This window comes from Crocodylus porosus, unplaced genomic scaffold, assembly GCF_001723895.1.
Source record: "Crocodylus porosus isolate Cpor-Errol unplaced genomic scaffold, CroPor_comp1, whole genome shotgun sequence".
Lineage (NCBI taxonomy): Eukaryota > Metazoa > Chordata > Crocodylia > Crocodylidae > Crocodylus > Crocodylus porosus.
In genome coordinates, this window is record NW_017728921.1 from 4,753,077 (window position 1) to 4,778,103 (window position 25,027).

A 25,027-nucleotide genomic window follows, 5' to 3' on the forward strand; every position below is an offset into this window, starting at 1 on the left:
CACACCCAGCACCCAGCCACCATCCTCACACCCAGCACCCAGCCACCAACCCCACACCCAGCACCCAGCCACCATCCCCACACCCAGCAGGGATGATTGCATTGTGGTACCTGGCTCAAAGCCTGGGTTATATCCCTGGGCAGTGTGGAAGGGAATTTAACTGGTCATCTGTGCTGGAGATGATGCTGGCTTTCCTTAGTGTTTAAAAGGCAGGGGTGCCGCAGTCGGTAGGGGCAGTCATGGGAGGGAAGGAGGGAGTCTTTGGACACGGCCACGAGAAGCAGACATCGCCTCCAATCTTGCATCTCCACCATTAATCGGAGAACACTTTATAGTGGAAGGTCAGCTGTTCCCTCCTCTCACCCCTCCACAGAGCCTGAATGTTGAGCTCTTTCCCTCTGCCCCACCAGGATATCCTGGAATGGAAGAATTCCCGCTTGTTCTTATACTGGCGTCTGCGGCGCCTGCTGCTGGAGGAGGTAGTGAAAGCAGAGATCCTGGAGGCAAACAGTGAGCTCAGCCACATCCACATCCAGTCCATGCTGCGCCGGTGGTTCATGGAGATGGAAGGGGCGGCAAAGGTATCTCTCCGTCTTGGCTGGTCTAGATGCTCCCACTGCTGGCTTGTCCTCTGCTGCCTCAGCATGTGCAGCAGCCCCCAGTGTCCGCTCGCGTTCGCACTTTGGCTCGGCTTGAATGTGTGGCTGGAGCTGTCATCCTGAAACTTGGGACATTCGTGCCCCATTGAGCACCGAGGGGCAGGGACAAGGGAGCGGGCATGGAATCTGGGACTCTGTCCCTTCAAATCAGGGGACTCAAATTGGACGCGAGTGATCAAACATAAACAGGACAGACCTAAAGAAAAAAAAAGAAGTATGTTGTATTGTTAATCGCTTTAGAGTGAGGCAGGGTCTCGCGCTGGAGAGAGATGGGATTTCACGCCTCTGCTTTCAAGCAACACGGCAGCTGGTGTTGGTCTTAGAATTTAGGTTTTTGGGGCTTAGAGAAATTTTTAAGAGGTTGCCAAGCGCAATGTGAAGTGTATGTGCAAACTGGCCACCCTGGCAAGTGTTTCTTTACCCAGTAAGATGCCAGAACCACCGCTCAGGGAGATAGAAGTAGGGGGAATTTAAATGAAGACAGAGTCCCCCCAAAAAGGAAACAATGTGAATTTAAGACTGTATCTTACCAGATCAACTTGAGCGCTTGATGAAATTCTAGGTGGAAAGACGAGCTATTCCGAGTCATGCGATGCAGTTGATACAGCTTTGCTAAGACTTACTCCTCAAGCTGAACTCCCTTTGCCTGTCACCAGTGCTGTTGTGATGGCAGCAAATGGGTTGCCTGACCCCAGGCTGAGCGCCAGCATAAAGAGGACTTTATGGAGTCGAGGTGAAGAGTCTACCAGTGTGCCGCTGGAGTCCCTGTTTAGCTCCAGTTTTACTTCACATCATCTTTAATTACTGAGCAGAGGGAATGAAGAGCAGGTCTGTGGTAGTAGTTGAGCTGGAAGAATTTAGGAATAGCAGAATGGATCGAGTAATCCAGAGTGAGCCAAAGAGAGGAGGTGGTTGGAATAGAAACTAAGTATTGACTTGAAAAACTGCAGGCGAGCACATCTGGGCATGGAGAGAATAACCCCAGAGTCTCTGCCATTTATTAGCCCCAAAAACCTGAATAATTAGCTAGCACCAAAGAAGCTGGAGTGCTGGGGAGAGGCAGGTAGAGAGGGAGAGGGTTACAAGGAGAACTTGCAAAGGGAGCAAGAAGGGAAGTAGGTCAGATGGCTTTGTAGGATGGCTTTCTCTCTTGGACGTGCGTGCACCCACACGAGCGTGCTGAACTACTCCTGGTACTTCTTATAGGGCTACCTCTGGGACAACAACCAGGTGGTGGTAGAATGGCTGGAGAAGCAGTTGCAGGAAGAGGACGGCATCCGATCAGCCATTCGGGAAAACATCAAGTACTTGAAACGCGATTATGCCCTCAAACATGTCCAGAGGTGAGTGGAGGAGGGCCCCCCTTGTCCCTGCCAACAGTAGATGGGAGGTGTGTAAATAAAAGCAACAAAATTAACCTGCCTCTGATGGGTATAAATGGCCAGGATAGCCTCGCTTGGAGTATGGCATGTGGCAGGGACTCCAGCAGTTTTGGCTCTTAGCTTGTAATATGCTGAACCATAACACCACCCTCCTTTTCCCTCTCTGGTCTGCCCTGCAGTGTGGTGCAAGTGAACCCCGAGATCGCCATGGACTGCATCATTCACATGACCCAGCACATCACCCAAGCTCAGCAGGCCCAGCTCGCTCAGCTCTTTTCCACAATAGAGAACCCCAACTCCCCCTGACCAAGGAGCCTGTCAGGGAGAGGAAGTGTGCAACGATAAGCTGCTCCTTCAGGACCAGATACTGTCTTCAACCCTAGTGCTGAAGTCCCAGCTCCGACTGCGTGCCTACCTAAAGGGTGCTGGAATTGCATTGTATACCACTAAGACAGACTTTTTCCAAATGTGTGTGCACGCCCTGTATTCATCATTTAAGAAAAATAATCCATTGTAGTGGCATCTTTTTGCAGAATTTGAATTCCCCCCAGATCTACTGGGGTATGGGCTGCGTGCTTGTCCCCAGCACGTGGCCGCTGCTCCAGCCAGGCTCCCAATTTGTTTTAGAAACAAATTGGAAATCTTTTAAATTTGTTTCTGTTAAGCACAGTTTGTGATCCTTAAAAGTTCAGATGCACTTAGCCGCAAAGAATGGATGGAGCTGGGAATATTCTGTGTATGTATAAAGTACCTGAAAGGGGAATATTTTTATACTAGCATTTCACATTGGCGACCACCCATTACGATAAGGAAACCTCCTAAGCTTTAATGAATGGTATCAAATTGGGTGTTGCAGATGTTCAAACTCAACCGCTCAGAAGCCATTGGGGAGCCATGGCAATGATTCCTAAATGATTACAAAAGCTATAACCAAAGACTTCCAGGAAGATTTCAAGAGCCATATGTTTTCAACCTGCTTTTTGCTTTTGTTTGGTGTCCGGGCCCCATTCTTGGGACAGGTCACGGGACTGCCCTAACAACCCTGTTTCCAGCAAGGAAATGAAAAGGGCGGTTGATTTTTTTTTTTTAAGTCTCATGTGTGATCTTGGGATTGTTCCAATGTCCCCCCCTCAGTCAACTTCCCATGAACACAGGTGCCTTATTTTTTACATGAATTAAAGTATTCCATTCCCAAACGTTGTACTGCAATAAAAGCAGCGGGCAAATCATAGGAAAGTCTTGGCTGGGTTTTCTAGTGTACAGCAGTTGCCAGGTCACTGAACAATTTGCTGAAATGTAGCTACAGAAGAGAAGCAACCCACCCTTTTACTAATTTAAAAAAACCACTCAGGTTAAGTATACTCTTGGGTGCTGGGAGCTGCACAACTACCAGTCCTGAACATGTCACGTCTCACCGCGATGGATTGATCGCCAGGGCTTTGTCATTGTGTGGTGTCTTAGGTAGGCTCTTGTGTAGTATCTGCAGGGAACTGAGAGGGAAACCAGTTACCTGGTTTAAATGCAGTGTTGGGGAAGCCACTGCTGGCCAATATCACAATTCCTGTTAGGCAGTTTTGGGATAAAACCAAAGAGAAGCACAGCTTCCAAGTGCCATTCTGAGGTTGGCCCCAGACTAACTTCACCACAGCGCATCTAGAATAACCCAAGGTTCGCACTAAGAAATATTTATTATTTATTAAAAAAAAATTTAAAACATCTTAAAAAGATACAGTCACATCAAATGATCCATATTCACATTGCTTGGTTTTCAAAACGGGGCTGCTTTAAACAATAAGTGTCGGCACGGAGCATCGCGCCATTTCCAAAGAGGTTAGTACTTATGTGCATATTTGAAAAGAGATATACGCATAAGTTGGTAGAACATTTAATCTTCATAATGTTGACTTTCAACAAGAAAATACCACTGGCCATTTCAGTGGGAGAGGCTCATGCCTTCTACACCTTCAGTCGATTGGTATGTAGAATTTAGCAAGCACTGTACAACTTGGTTTTCCTGCTGCTTTTCAACGCATAGACTTGAACAAGTGGTGAGGTTTTCTTTGTCAGAGCATCCCTAGTCATAATTTCACGCCGGGAATTTTTTCTTTTGAAAATAAGTAGATGCAATGCTTTGAAATAACAAAGGAGTGTTAAAATGCAATTGAACCACAGTCATAAGCAAAATGTAAAAAATAAATAGTCTTTCAGTTACAGAGATATAAGTAAGCTAGACACTACATGCAAGTGGAACTTAGCATTTGCTTCCCTTCACTCTTCACGGTTGAACTCCTTCAAATTCCATTTGAAAACATTACCAAATACAAATCGGTTGTCAAAAGGCAAAATACGGACGGGTCCTTGTACAGTTAAAAATATTTGGTCTCTGATTTTATTCTTTCCTTTTTTAAAAAAAAGATATTTCACAGTATCAAAAGTGCTTGTTTTAAATGAGGCTTTCAAAGAGAAACTGAAGTGTAAGAAAAGTGATTCAAAACATTGCGTTTGCAACTTTGAATAATTTAGTTAATGCAAAACAGGGTTATCACAGTGTTTCTTAAAAACTGAACAGTGCTCGTTTTACATCATTTTTTCTCTTCATTACAATAAATAAATAAATTTACAAATAATAATACTGCCTAGCACAAGAATCAAGAGAAGCACGATACGCAGGATCTATTGTAACAAACCTAATCTATTTCTTTTTTAATCCTAGGGTAAAGGGCTAACTGCTACAATTTCTACCCAGTGATCAATTTAATAGTTTGGTCATACTACATCCTTCATGGGGTCAGGCTTTTTTACTAACCCAAGACATAACAGTTGTCCTGGATTTGGTTTTCGCATTTGCTTGTATACTGTGCTGCCTCATACAAGACGTGCACTTTGTTCTGGGAAAGCAGAAGGAAGAACAAAAGGCTTTTCCAGAATCCTACCTGCCACAGCACAGGGTCCCCGTGGCTGAACGCTGGCTATATGGAGTGGGGGCAGAATCTATGTTCAGCTAAAAGCTACTCCCAATTTGGCAGTAGCTGTGAAAGGGTTAAACTGTTAGTTGTGCAACTGTGGCTCTAAGGACTGGAGTCCACCTCTCCTCCATGCAGCCAGGAGCCCGGTCCAGAGCCACCCCACTAGCAGCCGTGTCCATGTCCACATGCCTCTATTCTGGCATAGATATTGTTTTCCCCATTTTGGAGGGCTAATTTTCAAGAGAAATGGTGTGTATTGTATATGAGTAAATACAGTAAAAACTTCGGCTCTGTACATCCCTCCTTTCCCCACACCATATCAATAAATTAAGACCGTTACGTCAGCAAAGTGTTTAGGGTTGCAAGTGTCTCCAGCCATTGCGTGTAATCTGTGTTTGCTGGCTATGGTTATTTGGCAATTTGAGAAGAAGATACAACTGTAAGGTAGGTTCTTAAAATCTAACGAGGAGCTGATTGAACAATATGTTGTAGGCATCTGGTGCCCAAATGGTGTTGACGTCAGTGCCGAGGACTTGATTCTCATGAGTGGTTTTTCAGCTGTGTTTAAATTATTCTAGTGAAGGTTTTACCGACAGGTGCATTCCACGCTCCTTCTTGTCAGCTCCTCCATCTTCTGTCAAGGTGGTCACCATGCTTCCTTGACCTTGGTGACATGAAAGGGGAGGTGATGTCTTCACAAGCTCAGCTGCTCTTGGTCTATTTTGGCATCGCACCGAGTGTCCTGGTAAACCCCTGATATGTTGCGAGCCTTACAGTTTTTTAATCGTACCCTAAGGCTCCCCAAGGCAAGGGGTCTCCAAGTTGCTTAGGTCTGCTAAACAGCATGAGGCTTAAAGCAGAGCGATGGGTTTGTTGCCTTGGGTGTTCATGTACTGTGACGAGGACACGTTGTCCAGCGTGGTGTACGTAGTGTACAGACCTGTCACCTGTAAGTCTGAAAAGGAGCGGTCGCTGCCGCTGGACACCGGAGTGAGGCCAGCAGTGCCCAGGTCATAGTCGGAAAGCTGAAGCGGGGAGTTGCTGAAGACGCCCATGGTGTCTAAGCTGAAGCTGTCATCTTTCATTTCTTCCCAGAGGTTACCTGCAGGAGGCAAAAGGCAGCAGTGTCAGCACATCGGCCAGTGACTGGTTTGAGTTCAGGGGGGGAAAACAGTCTTAAAAGGTAAGTAAAATGGAAAGCTTCAACAGTCATGAACAATATAAGCTTCCTGGTGTGAAGGCACTCAGACAACGTGGCATATTCTGGGTTCAAAGGACCGGTCTATAGCTAATATTCCTAACCTGCTTTAACATGGGCTCTTCACCCTCCCGTGGCTGTAGCAGTGATGTCGTGCTTTCCTAAAGCACTGCTTGAGCATTAATCAGCTCATCTTCACAGCAGTCCCCTGAGGTGGAGAAATTCTCCTTTTTTCAGAGAACAAAAGGAGGCAAAAAGTTTGCTGTGGTCAGAGTGAGGACTTGGGGGATCCCAGTCTACTCAGGCTCTTACCCTGTACCATGACCCTTGGGTCTGTGCTAGCACCATGAAACCCAGTCCTCCCTCAGCTTCAACCCTCTCTGGACATTGCAGCACTGGGAAAGTACGCTGAAGAATGCATGGAAAAGAAGTGCCCCCAAATGCAGCGCCACAGTGAAGACTGGGATCTCTGGTAAGAGCCCAGGCCTGGAATGGTTTGTGCCCAGGAGCCGGCTAAGTCCCGGTGAAGACTGCTGAGCACTCTAGGGGTCGTCTTCCATCCAGCTCCCCCCTTACCTTGCAACGCAAAATCCATGATGCTTGGATCGAGTGCGTCCACTTCAGCGTTCATGTCAGTGGTCACATTGAGGAAGTCGGCTGGTGCGCGGCTCAGTGGGTGATGAGGGAGGGGGCTCCGGGTCATGTCGGGCAGAGCATGGAGAGGTGGTGTCTGGGCAGGTGCTGGTGAGCCTGGGGCGATGCGGGCCTGGGTCTGGATTTGGTGATGCAGTGGAATGGATTGCAGGGACAGCGTCATGATGGGTGGTGGCTGCAGCTGCGAGAGGGAGATGCGGCTTTGGGCCACTGCCACGTGGCTTAGGGTGGAGGCCTCAGGTTCAGCCTGCTTGCTTGGCCGCCGGCAGCTCTCAGGTCTGTCGGTGATTAGCTTGTCTAGTTCCTCTGCATGGGAGATGAGCACCACCAGCCCCCAAGAGACAAAAAAAGACTGAGCATATGCAATTATTATTACACAAGCAGGGCCCAGGGACAGCATGCCAGGCATGCTCTGATTTCCAGCGCTAAATAGGGCTTGGTTTCGTGAGCAGAAGTCAAACCTGCCCTTTTCATTGCCTTTCTCTGCAGGGAGCCAGAAGCAAGACTGGCTTCATACCTAAAGCCAGTAACGACTTTGCCGAGCTGCGTTATGTAACTTAGCACTATCGGTTCTCTGGGCAGTGGCATGGGACTTATCACAGCTCAGGAGGAAGAAGATGGGACATTTTGGATGCAAGACCCATTCTGTCCACCCCTCCTCCATGGAAATGACTTCTTACAATTCATGCCTTCCTGGCCAAGGAGCCCAGCTTCCTGGGGACCTTATTCCAGCCCTACCTGGGTTAGCCATGCTCCTGTGAATGGCAGCCAAGTCCTTCCTCTTCCATTTCTGCATTTCCTCTTCCATCTTGTCAATCTTGGCTGGATTGAGGGCCCACAGGCAGCCTTTGCGGGAGGTACTGCTCATTTTGTTCTCCACTTTCTCAAAACACTTGTTCAGGGACAGGTTATGGCGCACAGAATTTTTCCAGCCATCAGGTGCTGTCTGTGGTGCAGAAGGGGGTTGGAACTGGCTTGGCCAAAGCACGTGTGATTTTCAGCACTGTTGCAAATATCTACTGGGCTTTGGGTGGAGGGCAGTTAGGAGGGCCAGGGGGCGGAGATATTAGGTGAATGCTATTTTCAGAACCTGCTCAGTGTCTTCATTTACTGCAGAACATTGCAGCCTGTTCAACTTGCACTGGGGCAGCTTTTAGGCTATCACTCAGGCTCCCTTTGCTGTGTATTTTGAATGCATCACATAACTCTAGACTGCACTTGCTTCCAAGCACAGAGCAAAGTGTTGGTGCCTATGCATTCTAGGCTCTGCTTACATATGGGACAGCCCCTCTCCCCCACCACCGTGTCTTCCTGTTGGCTGTGCTCGGCTTAAGGCTACCCCATTGGTGAGGCCTGGATTGGACCTGTGCAGGCCTAGGGACTTCAGGGCATTTTCTGTGGCATTCAGCTGGTTGTGGAACTTTATTCTGATCCCCGATCTGCCCAAGGCAGCTTTGGTGAACTGTGCGCCTGAGTATAGGGCAGAACCTCACACTTAGTGAGCATTGCTGCAATAGCTGTGTATAAACCTAAAAGAAGATACGAGGGAGAATCCAAGGGTGGATCAAGGATAGTCTTTCTTACCGCTGCCTTCTTGTAGCGCACTTCTGCTTGGGACAACAGCCTAAGAAATGGGATGGGACAGGCTTCCATAGAGGTGCTGCCTGTTTCCTCAGATTATACCAGAAGTTTAAGGTACATGCACACACAGCCTGCTCTCCTGTCAAATGTCGCTCTGCAACTGGCCAAGTTGATAAGGCTCTGCAGTTGCATGCAGCTGAGGCGGAGGTAAGGGCACGTGCAGGTGTCTGAGGGTAGTTCCTGCCCCAAAGCTGGCAGAGATATTGGTGGTGAAATGCAGTGGGAGAGAGGCCAGGATTGTTCTGTCCCATCCAGTCATGTTGCTTCCTTACCTTGAAGTAGGGAAAGTGCTCCTTCATGAAGCTGTAGATCTCGCTCACTGGAAGACTGCCTGTTTTGCTATTCTTTAAGGCCATTGCAATTAAGCAGCTGAGAGAAAGAAAGAGAAAGGAGGTAAGAACAGATTCCTTCTTCAGATTGTGCATGCAGGGCTCGTAATACCCTCCTTGTCCTAGGGCCAAGAGCCAGGGCAAATGAATGGGAGCTTCGCACAGCACTTCGTTTCCTCTCATAACCCTATGCATGTTCAGTTTTAAAGAGTCCATAAGAGATGAGACCTTGCAGACCCAGCTTCTCAATGTTGCTTCTTCTCCTCTAGCCCAATGTAAGATTCATTTCTCTGTTCACTGCTGCGTGACAGCTGCCCCCTGGACAGAACCGCAGAGGGTGCTGTATGATGGGCGATGCTGTTCTATTAGAAAGAAGTTCTGCCAAGATGGCAAAAAGCCAATCCTGTTTCTGAGCCATGAAAAAAGCAGGATGGCTCTGCTGTGCCATGTCAGATCTGTTCCTACCCCATGCTAGGAAGGGGAAGGCTCTATACCATTCTCCACTCACCTGTAGGAATAGATTGGCTTGGGGTAATGTTTGGGATGCAATTCCTGAGCAGAGTGAGGAGCAAGGCGGGGCTGAGTATACTGAGGTTGGGAGCCGTAGGATGCACTATATAGTGCAGCTGGGTTACACTGTATGCATAAAAAAAGAGAGAGAGAGAACTCAGAACAGTCATTTCTCCTTGCTCACCTCCTCCCCGCAACACACCCACCCAAAAGAAAGGAGATGTATTTTGGCTCCGTAGTGATGATAAACGTCATCTCCCAGGAAATACCCTTAATCACATTCTAGACTGTTAAGAGGCACTGGACAGGCTTCCTGAAGCAGATGGCTGTTCTAGAGAGACAGGAGCTTATCTTCCAATCCACAGTAAAAGTGATGGGTAGACTGTGCCAGAGCAGGCTGCTCCCAGCTGCAGCTTGAACCTGACCTAAAGTGAAGGGTGAGGTGAAAGGAGTACCATGCCAGTTTCCATGCTGGGGACATACTGGGAGTTAGGTGTGATGGAATTCCCCCCTGAGGTCACAGACAGATCCCATAATTCTGCTTTTCCAGTGTCTTGACAGAAAGGGTGTGGAAGAGCAGGCAAAAACACCATCTCTTCAGCAAAGAGGGTCAAACATCACGCTTAATAGAATTAGCTTTACTTCTCTTGTTCCAGTCGGTGGGGCAGGGGGAGGTAACCAAACTGAAATGAACAACTGGTTCTTGAAAACGTGTTATTGCATTGTTGTATGCCTCTAGCGGTGGTAGCAGGGCGTCCACAGTTTCCAGAACTGGACTTTTCAGACCCTGACTCTACAAAGTGTGTGCTGTGGCACAGGGGTTTGTCCTGAGGAATTAAACAAGCAATTTGGGCGCCTCTGTGAATACTGATACAGAATACCCACGGGTCTGCTTCTAAGACCATGCAGATCTGATCCTGATGGCTGATTTGTGAAACAGGAGCCTAGCACGTAACGGTACCTGTTGCTGTGCACTCTGAGCGATGGCAAACACTTGCTGAGTGTGGGGAGGTGGGAAGAGCGGCTGCTGGGTCTGCAGGCTGGGAGGGGGCTGCCCTACCAGTGTGTACTGGCTCATCTGCCGGGATTAAAAAAAACCAACAGAACTGTCAGTCCAATGGTCACGCACTCTGCAAACAGCACAATGACTAAAGAGACACCAGGGTCTGCTCTTACGTTGGTCCCATGCGAGGTGATGGAATTCAGTCCTAGGATCCCCTGGGGCAGGCTGGCCTGCACATGGATCATGGCTCCAGGGCCACCTGTTGAATGCATGGCACCTGCCAGAGGACCTATTTGCAGAAAAGCACATGGGATGAACACGCACGTGCATGCAATTCCACCTCTAACAAATGAGCGGATATGTTTTTTTTACCAGTTGTCTTTGTCCTTGAACACATCTCAGCTCTGCTTCAACCATGATCTTATTTTCATCAAGCCTTTCATCCCAAAGGAACCCCAAACTGATTTCAAAGTGCAAGAGGAACCTCGCCTGCCCCTTAGACCAGCTACAGCTGGGGTGGAAAGTGATGGCTGTTTACCAAGTTTTGTAGTGTCATCGTTGTATGGGGTGTTTTACAAAGGGTCAATTCTTCTGAATAAAACCCCTGTCCCAAAAGGGCTGGCCATATAAAGCCACAAAGGGCTCTGTAAAGTGAAAGTGGTGAGCTGTCTTGCTAGAATGCTTTGGGGAAAAGGGGTATTTGCTCAAGTGATATTGAAGGAAAAAGAGGAGCCTGGTGAACATCAGCTAGGTAGGAAGTTGAATGGAGCAAACAGGTGTGGGGTAGGTAAGTTATTCTTATTTTAGTGATGCTGAAGCTAAGCACAGAATTATTTTCAGAGGTTCTGATTAGCTCTGAAAATCAAAACTACCCTTGAGATTACATGGGTGGCAGCTAAACTGGGCATAAAACTAAAATGCAGATTCTTAGCCCTTTATTCTAACTATATAAGACCCTCTGCTTCTTATTAAAACATACTGGGCCTGTCTTTGTAGCAAGACAGGCCATAGTAGTTTTGGTGGAAGGCTAAATATAATGCCTATAAACACTACCAACAGGAAAGACGACACAGAAGGTTTTGTGCCTTTCATGGTGATATCGGTTGTTCGACAACCCGACCTGTCTGTTGCAGCATGGAGTTTTGTGAGCTGATGCTGAAGTCCATTCTTCCACTAGCCATCTGCTGTAACCGAGGAACGTCAACAGATGTCAGCCACGACAAGGACTGCAAGTCACTGGGGAGGTCATCTTCGCTCAACTGGGAGGAGTCAGAAGTCACAAGCCTACGGAAAACAACAGGACAGGTTAGCAAATGGCAGAGATGCTGCTAGATTGTCCCTGAGATAGAAATGGCATCTGGAGGGCCTTCCTCACAGAAGTTTCAGCAGAAGATTGCGCCTGAATTTGGAAAGTTGGGAGTCTGGATTCTGAGTTCCAGATATGCATTTCTGGTCCAGGGCTATCTCCAGTCAGTACCTGCCCTTATTGGTTAACATATGTGTTCCTCTGCAATAGTTGTAATATCTCATTTAACAGATAATGAAGCGTTTCTCTCTTGAACCAGGATAGTTTAAAGGACTGTTCTGTAGGGATCTGACTTGGTAACAAAGGTGTGAGCTGGACATTGAGACATGCACCTTTGCTCAGGAGGTAGATGGTATTGGGATTAGCCATGTGCTTGAAGTACTGTGAGAGTTTCCATCGCAGGGGCTGCTTTGCAGTGCAGCGATGAACATCAAAACTGCCAAACAGTTAAAGTTCAACCTAGAAACCTTCTCTCTTCCAAGAGAAAGCTTGGTGTTTCAAAAGATTGTCTTAATATTTTAAAATAATTAAGGATCCAAACAACTTCAGTATCGGATGAATGACTTCAACAAGATTAGAAGTTTAGTGTATAAGCATGTCTCTGTGTGTTGCTTTGAGGAATGATGCCTTTATATGCATTTTTAAAAATGCTTTAAAACTGAGGGAACACATTGAAGCAAAAGAAGCCAAAGATCCGTTATTAACCATTCTGAGAATCTTAAAAAAAAAAAAAAAAGTGAATAGAAGATATTTGGAAAATTTCTGCCCATTAGCATACAGACCCTGCTGACCCAGCTTCAGTTAAGTGCGAGATTCTGTAAAAACAAGCTTTTTCAAGTGCCTCAAACTACTGCAACTGGCTCCAAGAGCATAAAAAATACCCATCTCAATATTTTGCTGCAGGGTTTACAATGACAGCTCTGCAGCACCATGTCAGGGCATGGGAATGAGAAACTACCTGGACATAAAGCCAAGACTGTACACTGTGCATGCAGCTGTACGAGAATGAAATGCTGTGTTTTAAACCAGGATTTTTTTAACCTGAAAATGTCTCAGTCACCTTGAAGTCCAGCTTCTGACCAAGCTAATGAGGAATTTCAAGGCTTACCCCCTCAGCAGCCTTTACACAGCCTGCTGAGGGGGCTTTTCCAGCTACTGTTTCATGATGTGGGCATGTCCAGAGAAGAGGTGGTGTTGCTGAGAGGCCAAGACATGAAGCAGTCCCTGCTGGAGTGGCTCTGCACTGTCCAGTTGTGAAAGCCTGCCATACCTCTCTTCTGTGGTCTGTCGGCTGGGGGGACATGCTGGACAGTGAGGTCTCCCTCCTCCCCACCCCTGAGAAGCACGCTGTGTCCAGACCGCCTCCAACCTAGGCTGGGAAGAAGGTGTCCTGCCCTTGGGGCTGCCGACGTGGCCTTCTTAAAAGCATAGCCATACCCTGCTGATTCAGGGACCAGGCTCTTTATACCTTCACCACTAGAGTAACTACTGCTTTTAACAAAACTGCGTCAAAATAGTTTGGGCTTGAAGCAGCTAAAGCCAGAAAGAATTCTAGCTCTCAGCCTTGGTATGCTTTTTTGTTAGAGGGCATAAAAATAAAGCACATTAAAGTGGTGATAAAAGTTCAATATCTAGCCTTCCCTTAAACAGGATTCCTTGAAGCTCGCCCCTAAAGCATCACGAACAAACAAGCAGGACTCTTCACCAAAGCACAACCTGGTGTTTCGAGTGGCTTGCAGATTGCTCCTATTCAGACGTGCGGGGCTGTTGGCACTTGATGAGATTCCATGGGCCCAGACTCAGCTTCACTTCTTAAGGCAGCCTTTGAAACCCTCCCTAGTGAGATGTTAAAAGCGTGTGGCCCGAGATGCAGAGCATCTTAGCTGATGAAACCAAGGCCAACACAGGCCAGAATTCTCTGGGTGAAAAGTTCAATTTAGAAGTGCAATTTCTGCACATTTTACCCCACTTGTACATTCTGTGCTCTTAAAAAAAACAACAACCCAGTGACCTTTGCATTCGTTCTGAAGTGGTGCGCTCGATGGAAAAAACAAAACTGAAATGCATTTGCGTTCAGGGCCAGATTCAGTTCTTAATTATTCCAATTAATTATTCTAATACTCCGATTAGAGTCAAGGAGTAAAGCACAATTACAAGCAGAAACCCCCTACTCATGCCAAAGAGGTCTGCAGAAGTTAAAAGGACTGCTTGTGAAGTCAGGCACTAATGGCCTTGATAGGAGTGGAAAGGATTCGGTCCTAGGAAAGCACATTTCTGTTCTGCGAGAACGCTGCTTGGGCTGAGATTTGTGTATTCTGCTTCTGACTCTAAGAGAGTTGTCTAATAAATGTGTTAGACTCTAGCAAGCCAGCTGCAGGGCATTAATGTTCATTCATTGCCATGGACAACACAGAGGCATTAAATAAACCCCATCTCCGCTGAAGTATCTTTTATGTTTTACATGAACCTAAACCAGCTTAACGGAACGAGCCAAAACTCCAGTGTGTGGCAGCCCGGAAGGGCATTCAGCTTTCAGCTCTTTCTATTCACAAATCCTAGAAGTACATAGCAAAGTTCCCTATCCTATTCTTGGGGAGAGCCTTTAAAGCACAACTTGGTTTGTTTGTTTGTAAAATGTTAAGGAGGGGGAAGCCCAAGAAAACAAGGAGTTAGAGCTCAAATCCTGGCCGAAAACATCTTCAGATCCTTCTCCCAGCCTACCCTGGCTTCTTTCTCCTACTGTAGTTATAGCGCAATAATTAGCATTGCCATGGTTACCACTGTTCAGTTATTTTGTGGGGCCTGGGACTTAAATACATAAAAAGGACATCAGGTGACCACTCTCCCTGCGTAGAGATTGGCTGGATTGTAAGTAAACAAGAGCATTAAATGATTTGAAAACTGGGCAGGCTCATGTGGCTTGCAGCAGTTGGACCCGTTCGTTGTAAGCCGATAACCCATTGTGTTGCAAACGACTGTTGCCCGGTGGCACGTGGCCCCCATTGTTTTTGGGATTCTTGCTTAATTGTTTTTTTCCTTCCCCCTCCTCCTCTTTTTTTTTAAACAAACTTCACATTAATCTGGCTGAATGACAGCTGACACACAACACACACACACACATGCCATCTGGCACCCTGGTCCCTGCCAGTCCTTCCAGACAAGTCAGCTCCTTCAACAAATAATGGGGTCAGATGGGCGGTGAGGGTCAAAGCCCATTGCACACGCCTCCTGTCAGGGAATGAATCCGCCACATGCCCTCTCTCCTCTCCACAGCACGGGCTAAACATCTCTGGAAGGGCAGGATGCCGGAGCCATATTTATACGCAAGAACCCTCTGTCGCTTGATCTTGTTGGAAAACAGACAGATCTCTGCTTTACGTTCATGTTAAGTGGATCCACCCAGCGCACGTGTTCAGTGGTCCCACTTCGAGCAGTTAGCAGTTGTCAGAAAGCTGAACGGGGTGAAAACTGAACAGCAGAGAGGTCGAGATTCTCTCACTTCCCAGCATAACAGCACACGGCCCGTCGGTCATGTCATACCACCGTCTTCCTCTGCAGAGCCACGAAGTGCCCGACAGCCCACGCGTCAGGTGCAGCACTGCGGCATGCAAAAGCGTGTAGTCCGGCTTTTAAAAAGATCTAATGTACTTCTGACGTTCCTATAGCAGGCCACTAAGCCCCGTTTTAAGCAGGACACAAAGATCCAAGTAAAGATTGTACTGAGAAAGATCTTGTTAGCCAGGTGGGTCACCCCAGGGGTGATGGCTTCCCCCACAAGTCCCAAGTCCTAACCTAGTTCGAATCTGACCACATACTTTCCAAAGTCTTCAGTTGGAGCAATGGTTCTTCTGCTAAATGGCTTGCTTTACTCTCTTGAAACTACTTTTAAAAACGAGCAGTAGACTGGTTAGCATTCTAAATATCAGCGCCATCGTTTGGACAAAAAAGGAAAAATTTAAGCAGAACCAACCCAGTATGTTCAGCATAAGGGGATCATTGTTCAAGCTGTCTACCAAGCAAGCGTAAGGTTCAGCAGCGGTGACTTCCTATCATGCCAGCACTGTGTATTTCACAGGGATGCAATCAAGGTGGTGGGAAACTAAACCTCTTCCAAAAGCTTACACGGGGAGAGCACTGTTTATGAGCTATGCACTGCTGTCCTGTTGCTGTTTTTAAATGTTTCACACCAGTCATCCTGCAGGAGATGAGGTGCAAGTGTGGCTTTGGCTCTAATAAACATATGTAAATCCAACCACCCGCTTTCAGCTAAGTCCTGCACAGTTGTGGCTAGTCTGCAATTTATTTCAGAGGTTCAAACGTTCTTTAACCTGCTAAACACCACCTCACAACAACAACAAAAAATCTACGAGTCTGTGCGTGTGTGTGTGTGTGTGTGTGTATACACAGCATCTTTTTTTGTACATCTTGACTTTCCTTCTCTCCTTCTTCCATTTTTGCCTTAAATTTGATAGCAAGGATTTGAGAGCAGGGACTATGTCTTCCTATGGGAATTGTACAGCCCCTGGTATTTAATGTGCATGTAATGCTGTACTTCATACATACTTATTTAAAAGGTCCCAGATGGCCTGTTCCCCAGTACTTTCTGTCCACTATGTCTGACCATGCCAGTTCTGTGTACAGAAGGTGATGTTTGCAGCCAGGCTAGAAACATAATACTGCAATATCCACTTCTTAAATGTTGTGATGCATTTACAACCTTGCCCCCAACCCTTATTTCGCTGCAGAAAAGAGTTTTGTTCCCAACATGGGACTGAACCCCTACACTAGGAATCACTATCAAGTTGAGAATTGGCAGGTTGCTACAGCTCTGTGCCTCAGTTTCCCCACCTAATAACATGGGAATAACAATTATGACCTCCCTTGTAAAGTGCTGTGCACAAGCATTATTAGTCATCACCATCTGCTCCATCAAATGCCTCCAGAGGTAGCCATGAAGGTAGCTGGCTGCAAGGAACCTTCAAACTCAGGGATGATGTTTTTGGTTGGTTAAAGGAAACAGCCATTTGAACAAATCTCCTCTCCAGGGAACACATTGTGCTGTAGCATCCACTTTTCTGCCCTAGAAATACTATATTCACTGCATGAAGACACCTAGGGCCAGGTTCAAATTGCCTTCATCAGCACAGCCCCAGGACTTTGATGAGACCTGGATGTCCAAGTCTAGTTAGACCAATTTTAATAGACTTGGTGCCAGCACCCTACATGCATGCCTGCACCCAGTATGTGCCTCCAGGAGGGCACCTTCTCCACTCAGGCTCACAGGGATACTCAGAAACTGCTCAGAGCAGCCACTGCTGTACCTCACTCCTGCTCAGCTCCTTCGTGGTTCAGATCACTCACTTAAAACATGCAGGCTCTGCATCCAGCCATGGTTACTTCAGGTTGGCAGCACTAAATTCAGCTCAGAACTGGTAGTGGTGGTGTCCTACTCACCTTTTGCCCAACAGAGTAAGGTCAGAGCATTCATCCAGAATATGGGAGACCTGGATTCTTGGTCCTCCTCACCCTGAAGGGATATGAACCTGGATTTCTGACTTCCCAACCCATCTGCTATGGAATAGGCTAGACTCAAATTACCTTCTGTCTTTCCAGGTGAAGCTGAAACAATGAGCAAGAAGAATGGGCAGTATCCCAGGTCCTGGTCCCTTTTTATCCCTTTCACATTAGATCCTCATTGGTTTAAAAACATAAAAAATCTCCCCAGAAATCAACCTGGATTTTCTGATTTGTCCTTTAGAGGTTCTTTCCTCCTCTTTCTTTGTATAAAGCACCTAGGTGTATAATGCAGACTTGCTCTTCGTCATTTTTAAAGTCTCTCCATTGAGTCTTTGGGATCTTAGGGTCCAAACTGGGTCATTTTGAATCACCCCTCTGGGATTGGGCCCCAAAATTTAGGTGTTGCCCCAGTTGTAATCCTGGCCTAACTGTGTCCACACTGCAGTGGGGCTGTGTTCATTGTTAAACATACCTAGGAATACATCTTCTTGCTCTTGTTCAGCTGAAATTTATATAAACTGTCAAAAGGATGGTTTTCTGTAGAAAAATATTTCCTTGTCTAAGAAACAGTGACCTTACTTCTGGCCCTCTTGAATGCATTGATTGAAAAATAGAAAATGGTTCAGGTGATTTGGAAGGTCAGTTCAGGGGCTGGCTCCAGACTATCTGACAACAGAAGCCTCTTTAAGGAAAAGGTATGCAAACAGCATTCATCTTGAAACTACGACCAACTTCTTAACCTGAACGACAGGGAGCTGGGAAGAACATACTTCTCAGTTTTGTTTCTCGACTGCTATTGCATTAGAAGCCAATGCATCTCTTAAGTGCTTTGATAAATTGGGTCTAAGCATCTAACTACCACCGCTTGAATATAACCAGCCCATTTACTATCTTAGGTCCTGGTCGATTCAATAGAGCAAAGACAGGCATTATAACTAGCAGGAGGGGATCAAATGCAAATCTGAGGTGACTCAACTTATTAGTCATCAAAAGTTGGCACCACCTCTATAGCTGTAAAATCAATGGGTGCATCTACACATTCATTAATATGTTTTAGGTAATGTGCATTAAATCCAGCACCTCCATTGTGAGGTACTAAAAATATGCACATTAGCTTATATTAATGTGCATTAGCTAAAGAGCACAGGTATTTTGTGATACATTAATACACATTAAAATAGGCTAATGCACATTAAAAGATACCTGTAGACATGCCCGATTTTTTTTCCATTGTTAAGACATATTATTAGTAGCAAAATTTAACACAGTGAGCGTGTCTACACATTCATTAATGTGCCTTAGTTACCGCATATTTAGTCTAGTACTTCCTTAATAAAGTACTATCTAAATGTGCAGTACCTAGAGTTACTGAGCAGCAGTGCCATCACGCAGTTATTTAGTGACACTTACTGTGTGCATTAGCCTAATAACACTGCGCAGTAGGCTATTAGCACAGTTTGTGCTGCAACGTGCTACTGCACAGTGTTATTTGGCTAATGCACAATAAGCATCTCGTGTAGACATGCTCAGTGATTCCTACTGTTAAAGCCACCTCCCAGACCTTTGCTACATTTCACAAACTCCAAGACAAACAGTTAACCCTGTAGTTTTTCTCTTGGACATGTAAATAGAGTCCACTGCTGAAGTGTCTTGAATGAAGCCAAGTTAACTGCATTATAAAGCAGCCTGCCAAACAAGTTTTTTGAAACCAGTGCACAGCTCTGCCAAAGGTCTACTATCTCCCACAATATTTTGGTTCCAGATAGTTTACCCAGATCTGAGGGTTCCACTTCTGTAATTGTATGTACAGAGCACCAGTTAAGGTGTCTGCCTGCTCATTTGCTGTGAAGCTTCGCATCTCTGGAAAGCACTTTAGAGATTCAAGATAGCTACTGTCTATAGTGCGAGTCTCTCACATTATGTTCTCTCATGGAGATTGTGTGTGTGGGTTTTGGTGGTGCTGGTGGTAGATGCCCTTACCCAAAACCAAAAAAAGAAGGCTGTAGCTTTTCATGGTTGCTCTTAGTGTGTGGGAAAACATTTCACTATTTTAGATTGTGTATGGAGAAATGCAAAGAAATGAGTTCAACATAACTAATGTCAGTTGGCAAAAGTTGGCTCCACCTTTGTGGTCAACTTCAGACTAGAGCAGACAACCTAGGGAGGACGGGGAAATCTCCATTATAGGGTATTTTTAAGTGTTGGCCTCACCTGCCCTTATCTGGCTACTTATCTGGGGCAGCCTCTTCAGGTTTCTTCCAGCCAAACTTTTTTGTCTGATTCAGACCCCTTTTTGAACTTTTTATTCTTTATGGATGACTTTATTACAGTTTTCAGATCTGGCTTGTAAGTAAGCACAATGCTTCTGCTTGATTGAAAGAAGGCTGGAAGAACCATTCTATATATACATAGTTAATAATGTCTGCCTGTGACATGACATTTTTCCTCTTGTTCTCATATGAGGTCTGCTGTTAAACAGTATTGCAGCATGGGACCTGTAAACGGCAGCCCTGAAAGTAATGATTTTGTAATTTCCAGATAATTTGAGGAGCAAGGGCTGCAATTCCTTATTAGCACATTTCAAGAACTGCATAGGAAACAGTTGAGCTAATCCACTTAACTCAATCCTTGGTGGCCTGGGTTTGACTGATTCCTAGGAGTTTTCTTGCATTTTTTTAAAGAATGAAGTAACTAGTGTGATGAAATTCCTCTGACATATTCCATCATTATCTCACTCAGTGTCGAGCACACATGGTGTCAAGGGAATGGACACTGGCATTCTCTTCACAACAATTACAAGTCTGTTAGTTATGTCCTTGTAACCTTTTGGCTGTGGCAAGTTTTTCTTAGTGCAAGCTCCCAGACTCTGACTCTCCCCAATTATAAACAGTCCAGATATAAAATTGCTCCTCAGAACTGGGTAGGAGATTGCAACTTCCAGAAATCAAAACCTAGAATAAGTAATTATATTTTACAAGCATCTTTCACCCCAAAACCTTTTACAAGCAAATTGGTATATAAACTGTAAAAATAGATCTTTATCTAGGACTGAAATGCAGTGGCTTTTGGAGTAGAATATAGCAGCGGCTTATGGTTCTAACTCCAAGAAAGTATTTAAGCACATCCATAGTTCTAAGGCTCCCTAGTTTTTAGGGAACTGCTAACAAACTTAGGGCCTTGCTGAATCCATGCTTATTGGAAAAAAGAACAGCCCTTACCAGTTTCTGGCAGGAAGTGAAGAATATCTTTAATGAACACTGGGGGAAGCTTATTCTGGTGGAATGTAATTTAGCTAGAATCTTGACTGGATCAATAAATAAAGACTTATTATGCATTTGTTAAGGACTGAGGATGAGCTTAGTCTTCAAGATACAGAAAGGAGATGTTCTGCTGAAATATTCATGGCATTGTGGTTGTTTAACGTATTCTTGCTGTAAAGACTTATTTCTAATCCAATCTGAACAATAACAACATTGCAAGGCCTTAAATATACTGTACAAGTCTACTCAGTTAGTATAAGGAAGTATCAGGACTACTGTTACATTACGATACACATAATAATGAGCCCCCAAACCTTCATACAGCATGTCTGACTGCACACAAAACCATTCATGTATCTAACCAGCTTTGTTTACATTTGTTGAAAAGAAAAAGTAATGTCATTCCTTGAACTAGAAACACTTATTAAAAGAAGTGACTTAAGTGTCCCATGCTACATCACTGCACAAAGCTATTTCTTTGACTATTTTAACTTGGATTGTACAAAAATAGGGTAGGGTCCAATTAATTACTTTTCATCCTGTTCTTTGCACTTTATTTCAGAGGCATGTGCTCTATATGCAGCACCCTAGATAGGTCTCCCTTGCCATGCAGTAACCAGTGTGGCTCAGTGCATGGCTGCGGAGAAGTGGTTGGAGGGGAAATGATGTTTCAGTCATGCATCTACCAACACCTTAATGGGATGCATGCAATTAAAATCCTACCAAGCTGGCCTGGGTTTGATTCTCTCTTTGTTAGCTGTGCAAATGGTGGGAAAAAAATGTATATTCTGCTTATGCACCGTTTATGCAAGATGTATTTCCAAATGCACATAGTAAAATTCTACAGATATTCGAAGACCTCAGCATTCATAACCTCACACACTTTGCTTCCCGGGATTTTGAATCAGGACTTCGAGAAATTACTGGGAGTCTTTGCATTGTTTTAGAGGCCTTTAAATCGGACTCCTTGATTTACTTAGCTCCACAATGTAATATTTACAAGTACTCTGTTGCATTACCAGCTCACAGCGTGCCTCTCATTTCAGTTATTTAAAGGCAAAATACTCATGCTTAACATTTTTAATCTGCAAATAGAATTAGGACGAGCAAATGGATTGGGGTTTGCTTTTTCCAAGGTAGTCTTTTTAATGCTCTGCTCTTATTCACTGAAACATAAGCTGCGATCAATAGAAGCACTTCAATAAGGTGTCAGTGTTTTAATTTTGGAGGAGTTGGAAATGTATCCTGTTATGAAATATATTACTTTGCATTTCAGGTTAGGTGACCAGCCACCTCTATAGGGGATGGATAAGGGGGCACTTAGGATACGCCTAATACTGTATGAAAAAAATTCTCTAAAACACTCTTAAATGCTTCCTTTCCTGGACTTCACAGAATAATATAAGACTTAGCACCCATCTGTCTGCTGTTTCTTTTACATGCACTTTTGGTCCAGAAGATCCACCCAAGCGGTTTTCCAAAAATGAGAACCACCCTGTAATGCTTCAAATCCATTGGTCTTTAAAACACACGGTAGTGTATTATCTGCAAGCCACATGCAAAAATATTTATATTTGCTGCCTTTCATTCCCTGCTTGTGCTAACTCTCTCTCTCTCTTTTCACAGAATGCTCTCTTACGCTGACTGCAAAGTCTGGTCTCCTCAAAGTTCAACTGTCCAATTGAAAGATCCTAAGTGAGACAGAGAGTATTCTCAGCCTAGTCCCAGCCTCCCACTCACTAATTGGAGGCCATTTCCCATTTTGTGGAGCCTTGATGCTCCCCCATGGAGAACTCAGGACTGTGGGTTCCCGTCTTGGACTGTGGTGACAGCAGGAGAGTAAACAGAGCTGATAGAATTTGACAGGTCTATTCTTTTCTTAAAATCATTCAGTCTAAAAGATTTTCTTTTACATAATCCAAAGTGTTTTCTCATGAAGTAGGACAAATACTGCTCTGCATTTTGCAGCGCAGTTCAGAATTTATGCATTTTTTATCAGAAGTTTCCACTTGTAAATGAGGTCGTGTAACTCAATTAGAAAGTACATTTAAAGAAAATCACAAAAGTGTTAAAAACTTTCAACATTCACGAGGTGAGATCTGTTAGTTCAAAACAGCAAACTAAAAGGACTTTTAAACCCTACCTGATGAGCAAATAAACTTGGACTCTCTTTGCATTGTCTACTAAAAGTAAAACAAACCCTACTTTCCAACAGAAAGAATGGTTTTTCTTTTCTGTTGCTATTAATTAAAGAATTATTCTTCCCACAAAAAAGGTCTTTGTTTGGGTGATATAATCTTCAGGAGGATAATACAGATTTATAATTAAGCATCCAGAGGTCACCCACACCCTTAATTAAAAACTGAATAATTTCTTTACAAATATTTACATTGCCAACAAAGTGTCTAGTGCAAACAGTGCTTTAATAAACAGCAAAACAGAGTTCCACAAACCTTTCTCCATACCGGCTTCCCAGAGAATAAGAGATCACTTGTTGAGCTGTGAGAGACTGCAGTGCAATGTTTTCATTTTGAATAGAGAGAGGCTAGTAGAAGAATACCTGCGGCTGCCTGGGTTTGCCCAAGGAAATGTGTGAAAATACCCACAAGCTGGGAAGCAGTCGACTGTCACCCCTTTCTCATTTTGAAACAAAAAGAAAAGCCCCTCTTTACTTTGCTGAGCTCATTCACATCCTGCTATCATGTTATTTCGTTGGAACTTTTGCATCATGTGATAAGATGTATCCCAATTTAACCCAATGCACAATAATTCATGTATAACTAACCCACAGCTTCCAAGAAAAAAAAAAAACTTTAAAAAAAAAGATGAGTGGCTACACATTGGGTATGGGTAAAGGGATGCCCACTAATCACAGGCTGTTGGCAAAATCAGTTTGATCCTGTTCATATAAGTTGTTTGGCATCTCTGTTTTTGGGAACTAAGTATCTGCTTTAATTAGACTGTTCCCAAAAGTTAATTGAGTGTGACTTGTAGTTTTCCTGACTGCTTCATTTCTATCCAAAATGCTCTCTGAAAGCATTCTGAATAATTGCTATTTTACAGTAACCTCCAATCTGGTAAAACACATGAACGGAGTTCATACCTGCAGTTTCCACCAGCCTTTGAAGTTATTTTTATCAATTTTGAGTGACTATCAAAATACTTTAAATCAGGGCATTTCTGAATAAATAGCATGCTGCAGCCAGTTATCAAATAGCTAATCCAAGTTAAAGAGAAAGTACAAACTTAATAAACAGCTTTTCAAATGGAGTCCGATTTCACCCGGGACGTACAGAACTTTGCTTAACAGGGTAATGCGTGTCCAGTACATCTTTACAAACTGATCAGTTCCTCACCTGTAGTCCTGTGGTGGTGGGTGATGATTATGCCCTGAATTTCTAATGATTCCTGACATTATGGATGTGATGTCACTTTCTATCATCTCCTTTAGGGAAGACAAAAAGAAGGTGGGGGGGGATCATATAGGTATGAAGTAGCTATCCAGCATTTCAGCAGTAAGAAAGAAAAAGCACAAAATTCTAAATTTTAAAAACCCAGAACATACACCACAATTTGAGCTATACACTCCCCCCCCCCACCCCCCCCCACAGGTTTTTAAGAGTAGCATTTTTTTTGGAGGATCAAATTGATTTACACCACCTAAGTGTCCTGCAAAGACAAATATAATCTTCACCATGATTAATGCATTATTGAACTCATAAACAGGAGGGACAGCAAAAATACGTTCTGGGCAGGTTGCATTAAAAAAAAAATCCTCTCTGTGTGAGCTGAATAGTAATTAAACTGTGGGGGGAAGGAGTCAGTTGATGCTGTTTACTGTAGTAAAAACGAACGTACATCTGACCTGACTCCATTTAAAAAGTAGGAAAACTAAACTAAAACCAGCAAGGGGATTAGGCAGGATAAACTAAGGTTAGCAGTGGGATTGGGGGGAACTAAACTCAGAGCAGCAGTGGGTTGCTAGAGCCAAACTAAAACCAGCCGTGGGACTGGAGAAATTACACTAAGGGCATGTCTACACATTCATTAATGCACAGTAGTTACTACACATTTAGTACACCACTTGCTTAATGAAGTACTAACTAAATGTGCAGTAACTACATAATTGCGCAGTAGCGCTGGCACAGTTTTTTAGTGACGCTTACTATGTAACGGCCTAATACTACTGCACAGTAGTGCATTTGCACGGTTTTTGCCCAGCACATGAGTGCGCCGGGTTGTTAGGCTACTGCGCATTAAGTGTCCCATGTAAACGCACACTAAGAGCAGCAGCAGGATTAGGAAAACTCCATTAAATCCAGGGATGGGACTGGGGAAACTACATCAAACCCAGCGTCAGGGAGAACTAAACTGAAAGCAGCCATGGGTCGTTAGAGCTAAAATCAGAGCAGCAGCGGGACTGGGGGGACCTGCATTAAACCCGCCAACGGGAAACGGCACTAAATCTGGCAATGGGATTAGGGAAACGGCACTACAACCAGCAGTGGGACTGGGGGGAAACTGCACTGAACCCGGCAGCGGGATTGGGGCAGTGACTCTAAAAGCAGTGGGGTTAGGAAACCCCCTACTAAACCAGCAGCG

At 44.8% G+C, this 25,027-nt stretch overlaps 2 protein-coding genes across 7 annotated transcripts in view; one reads left to right on the forward strand and one right to left on the reverse strand.

The window, feature by feature from the left end:
• The window catches only part of ACACB (acetyl-CoA carboxylase beta), a 57,949-nt gene extending 55,148 nt beyond the window's left edge, over positions 1 to 2,801 (forward strand). For all 6 annotated transcript variants that reach the window (XM_019538837.1, XM_019538841.1, XM_019538838.1 and 3 more), the window contains 3 exons: positions 411 to 581; positions 1,866 to 2,002; positions 2,221 to 2,801. In XM_019538837.1, coding sequence (XP_019394382.1) covers positions 411 to 581; positions 1,866 to 2,002; positions 2,221 to 2,347 — 435 coding nt within the window. In that variant the 3' untranslated portion in view covers positions 2,348 to 2,801. The remainder of the gene's footprint in view (positions 1 to 410; positions 582 to 1,865; positions 2,003 to 2,220) is intronic.
• Positions 2,802 to 3,117: 316 nt separating this feature from the next.
• FOXN4 (forkhead box N4) lies at positions 3,118 to 23,867 on the reverse strand. The gene is made up of 9 exons (XM_019538844.1): positions 23,782 to 23,867; positions 11,463 to 11,626; positions 10,516 to 10,631; positions 10,301 to 10,417; positions 9,338 to 9,465; positions 8,773 to 8,869; positions 7,598 to 7,805; positions 6,782 to 7,165; positions 3,118 to 6,109 (listed from the first exon to the last, which is right to left on the reverse strand). The coding sequence occupies exons 1-9, from the start codon at positions 23,865 to 23,867 to the stop codon at positions 5,859 to 5,861; spliced, it is 1,551 nt and encodes a 516-aa protein (XP_019394389.1). The 3' UTR covers positions 3,118 to 5,858.
• Positions 23,868 to 25,027: the final 1,160 nt, after the last annotated feature.